General features: G+C 35.0%; 1 protein-coding gene across 1 annotated transcript; it reads left to right on the top strand.

Annotated features, from left to right (window-relative positions):
- The first annotated feature begins 1,104 nt into the window (after positions 1-1,104).
- On the top strand, positions 1,105-1,829 carry LOC132185922 (wall-associated receptor kinase 5-like). The gene has a single exon (XM_059599738.1). The coding sequence runs from the start codon at positions 1,308-1,310 to the stop codon at positions 1,782-1,784; it is 477 nt and encodes a 158-aa protein (XP_059455721.1). The 5' UTR covers positions 1,105-1,307; the 3' UTR covers positions 1,785-1,829.
- Positions 1,830-5,545: the final 3,716 nt, after the last annotated feature.

Raw genomic sequence — 5,545 nt, 5'->3', positions numbered from 1 at the left:
GACAACTTTCATGTTGCCGCTAATGATGAATAAATAGCGGCGACTCTCGAGAGTCGCCGCTATTCAGTCCTCAATAGCGACGACACCCAGAGTTGCTGCTAATGAGGGTTCATTAGCAGCGACCCCATTTAGAAGAGAAAAAAATAATAATAATAATTAATAATAATTAAAAGGTCATTAGCAGCGACTTTTTTTCGTCGCTATTCTGTCCTCAATAGCAGCGACCCACAGAGTCGCTGCTGATGAGGGATCATTAGCGGTGACTATGGGGTCCCGCTATTGAGAAGAGGAAAATAAAAAAATAAAAAATAATTAAAAGGTCATTACTAGAGACTTAATGTTGCCGCTAGTCAGTCCTTAATAGCGACAAACCCTAGTGTTGTCGCTGATGAGGTGTCATTAGCGGTGACACTGGGGGTCGCTGCTATTGAGGACTGAAAAATTAAAAAAATAATAAATAAATTTGGGGCAATGCTATTGACCCTACATGGCTACATATATAATAGAAAAAATTATTTCCCAAAAATTTACCTCCAATAATATGAAATTATTTCTTTTATATTAATTATTGGTGAATTTTTTATTTTTCTACTTTCTATTCTTATTTTATATAAAAAGTAAATAAATATAATATTTATTTATTTCTTTTAAATAATAGTGCATTGGGTTCCTATTAAAAACAAATTTTCCTATTAAATTAAAACGCTTAGAAAAAATAATTTTTTATATTATTATTGAAGTTTTCTATTTCTTATTCTTATTTAAATGTTTGATCAATCATGAAATGAACATCTGATTGATCCTTGTGCATTAGCCAATTAATCATGATAAGAACATCTGATCGATCCTACTGAATTAGTTTGATTGATCATGATAGGATCAAATATTTGATCGAACATCCGATGATCGGTCCCAATGAATTAATTCGATTGATCGTGATATGATCAAATGTTTGATGGAACATCCAATCGATCCTAATGAATTAGTTCGATTGATCGTGATAGGATCATATCATAGATCAAACATCCAATCGATCCTAGTGAATTAGTTCGATTGATCGTGATGGGATCAAATGATCGATCGAACTGTTTTTACATACCCAAATCAACCATAGGAATGTGGTTAAACTATTAGGATGTTGTCTTGAAACAGAAGTGCCCTTATTAGTTTATGAATTCATCACAAATGGAACCCTTTTTTACCACATTCATGATCAAAGTCATTCATCCTCACTTTCATGGGAAAATCGTCTGAAGATAGCAGTAGAAACTGCTAGAGCACTTGCATACTTACATTCTGAAGCTTCTATGCCAATTATTCATAGAGATGTAAAAACTACAAATATACCTTTAGATGATAATCTCACCGCAAAAGTGGCTGACTTTGGAGCTTCAAGGCAATTTTCTCTTGATCAAACAAGAGTAAGCACTTTGGTGCAGGGAACTTTCGGGTACTTGGACCCAAAGTATTTTCATACTGGCCAACTAATAGAGAAAAGTGATGTTTACAGATTTGGTGTTGTTTTGGCAAAAGTATTGACGGGTAAGAAGGTAGTTTTTTCTAATGGGACGGGAAGTGATAGAAATCTTTCTATATCATTTGTTTATACGGTGAAAGAGAATTGTATACTGCAAATTCTTGACAATCACATTATAAATGAGGGTAATATTGAGGAATTGAAGGAAGTGGCTAATCTAGTAAAAAGGTGCTTAAGTGTAAGAGGGGAGGATAGGCCCTCTATGAAGGAAGTGGCAATGGAGTTGGAGGGTTTGAGAATTGTGTAAAGGCATCCACGGGGAAAGGCCAATCTCTATACAGAAGAGACTGAGTGTTTGCTCACTACACTTGCACACTATTTTGCCATTGATGGCACTGGTTGTTCTTCTACCAATACAACTGTTGGATACGATAGCATGACAAACCATTTATTGCAAGCACCAAATGATGGCAAATAGTTTAGCGAGTCCACTGATGCTGGTCGAGACAGAAGATCATTCCGTTCCAATTGATTGAGTCTTATAATTTTATTTAGATTGTATTAGTTAATTGGATTACAAGTATTTAGTTTTATGTTTTATTTAAGTTTTAAGAGTTAAATGTGTTATTTTGTAATTCAATTGCGGGCTTGATGCAGCCCGACTTGGTGGGTTGCAACGAAAAACAATAATAAAGCAGTGAATAGGTAATTCTAGATCTTTAGTTTGTCAATGATTTGAGAATTCTTCTCAAAACAGTAGAGTTTATCTAAAGTTTGAAGAAAAAAGAGGAATAGAACTCTGAGTATTCTCATTGATAAAACTGTTTCATAAACAATAACTCCATTTTCTGAAGGCTATAAGCATGTATTTATAGACTCTCAAAATCCTAAACCTAATAAAATACAAAATAAAGACTCGTAAAACCCCAAAACTAATAAAACATGAAATAAATGCGGTTTAAATAAAATAAAGCTATGGCGCCCATCCAGACGGGACTTATGGCCATCCGGACGGTCGTGTACGTAAAACGGAAAAACATTAAAATAACATATGGCTGTTCGAACCCCATTCGAACGGGACTTTGAACGGAGCCTTCTGCCAGCTTCATCCGATCTACATCGTTCTCCTCGGGTTGGAGAGAATTCATCATCGAATTCGACCAGTTCTTCCCATGGTCCTTCGAATTTCCAGTCAACTCATTCCATTCTCCTCTTCTCAAAATCACAACAAGGCCACACCCCATAATAAACGTGATGCTCTTCATCATCGACATACCTTAATGTTGTTGTGAAAACCCCACACACCACTTTGCTGTGTAGACTTGTCATGCTTCTCTCGTGCTTCGCCCTTCCCACAAGCCATGAAAATTCTCAAAGAAATCACAAAGACCCCTTCACTCATTGATAGAAAAGTCGTCTCCGCCACATAGACACTACAAGCAATATAGTCATTAGCGACCAAATGAATAGCGGCAACCCAAAAGTCGCCGCTAATGAGGAGTCATTAACAGCGACATTTAAATGTCACTGCTAATGACTAACCATTAGCGGCAATTTTCATGTCGCCGCTAATAGTAGCCGCTAATGATAAATAAATAGCGGGGACTCTCGAGAGTCGCCACTATTCAGTCCTCAATAGCGACGACACCCAGAGTCGCCGCTAATGTGGGGTTATTAGCGGTGACCTATTTAGAAGAGAAAAAAAAATAATTAAAAGGTCATTAGCAGCGATAGAAAGTCGCCGCTATTCAGTCCTCAGTAGCGATGACCCACATAGTCGTCGCTGATGAGGGATCATTAGTGGCGACTATGGGGTCCCGGTATTGAGAAGAGGAAAATAAAAATAATAATAATTAAAGGTCATTAGCGGTGACTTAATGTTGCTGCTATTCAGTCCTCAATAGCGATAACCCCCAGTGTCGTCGCTGATGAGGGTTCATTAGCGGCAACACTAAGGTCGCTGCTATTGAGGACTAAAAACTTAAAAACAAAAATTAAAAAAATAAAAATAAATTTGGGGCAATGCTATTGACCCTACATGGCTACATAAATAATAGAAAAAAGTTATTTCACAAAAATTTACCTCCGATAATATGAAATTATTTCTTTTATATTAATTATTGGTGAATTTTTTATTTTTCTATTTTCTATTCTTATTTTATATAAAAAGTAAATATTTATTTATTTCTTTTAAATAATAGTGCATTGGGTTCCTATTAAAAACAAATTTTCCTATTAAATTAAAACGCTTAGAAAAAATAATTTTTTATATTATTATTGAAGTTTTCTATTTCTTATTATTATTTAAATGTGTTGATCAATTATGATAGGAACATCTGATTGATCCTTTTGCATTAGCCGATTAATCATGATAAGAACATCTGATCGATCCTATTGAATTAGTTCGATTGATCGTGATAGGATTAAATGTTCGATCGAACATCCGATCGACTTATTGAATTAGTTTGATTGATTGTGATATGATCAAATGTTCGATTGAACATCCGATTGATCATAATGCATTAGTTCGATTGATCGTGATAGGATCAAATGTTCAATCGAACATCTGATCGATCTTAGTAAATTAGTTCGATTGATCATGATAGGATCATATCATAGATCAAACATCCGATCGATCCTAGTGAATTAGTTCGATTGATCGTGATAAGATCAAATGATCCATCGAACATCCGATTGATCCTAGTTAATTAGTTCGATTGATCGTGATATGATCAAATGTTCGATCAAACATCCAATTGATCCTAGTGAATTAGATCGATTGATAGTGATAGGATCGAACATCCAATCGATCCTAGTGTATTAGTTCGATTGATTGTGATAGGATCAAAAGTTTGATCAAACATCTAATTGATCCTACTGAATTAGTTCGATTGATTATGATATGATCAAATGTTTGATCGAGCATCTGATCGATCCTAATGAATTAGTTCGATTGATTGTGATAGGATCAAATGTTTGATCGAACATCCGATCGATTCTAGTGAATTTGTTCGATTGATCGTGATAAGATCATATCATAGATCAAACATCCGATCCATACTAGTGAATTACTTCGATTGATCGTAATAGGATCAAATGATTGATCGAACATTCGATTGATCCTAGTGAATTAGTTCGATTGATCGTGATATGATCAAATATTCGATCGAACATCTGATTGACCCTAGTGAATTAGATCGATTGATAGTGATAGGATCGAATATCCGATTGATCCTAGTGAATTAGTTCGATTGATTGTAATAGGATCATATCATAGATTAAACATCCGATCGATCATAGTGAATTAGTTCGAATGACCGATCGAACATCCGATTGATCCTAGCGAATTAGTTTGATTGATCGTGATAGGATCATATCATAGATCAAACATCTGGTCAATCCTAGTGAATTAGTTCGATTGATCGTGATAGGATCAAATGATCGATCGAACATCCGATTGATCCTAGTGAATTAGTTCGATTGATCGTGATAGGATCAAATGATCGATCGAACATTCGATTGATCCTAGTGAATTAGTTCGATTAGTCATGACAGGATCAAATGTTCGATCTAACATCTGATCGATCAGAATGAATTAGATCGATTGATAGTGATAGGATCGAACATCCGATCGATCCTAGTGTATTAGTTCGATTGATCGTGATAGGATTAAATGTTCGATCGAGTATCTGATTGATCCTAGTGAATTAGTTCGATTGATTATGATAGGATCAAATGATCGATCAAAGATCCGATCGATCCTAGTGAATTAGTTCGATTGCTCGTGATATAATAAAATGTTCGATTAAGCATCCGATTGATTTTAGTAAATTAGATCGATTGATCATGATAAGATTAAATGTTCGATCAAACATCTGATTGAATATCTGATCGATCATAGTGAATTAGTTCGATTGATTGGAATATGATCAAATGATGGATCAAACATCGATCCGATCCTAATGAATTAGTTCGATTGATCGGAATATGATCAAATGATGGATCAAACATCCGATCGATTATAGTGAATTAGTTCGATTGATCATTATTTTTATTTTAATTATTGGT

This window comes from Corylus avellana, chromosome ca6, assembly GCF_901000735.1.
Source record: "Corylus avellana chromosome ca6, CavTom2PMs-1.0".
Classification (NCBI taxonomy): domain Eukaryota; kingdom Viridiplantae; phylum Streptophyta; class Magnoliopsida; order Fagales; family Betulaceae; genus Corylus; species Corylus avellana.
This window is presented reverse-complemented; position numbering and strand designations above follow the sequence as displayed.

What these genes read in the sequence shown, in the direction of transcription:
- LOC132185922 (XM_059599738.1), top strand. Translation starts at nt 1,308, where the DNA reads ATGCCAATTATTCATAGAGATGTAAAAACTACAAATATACCTTTAGAT.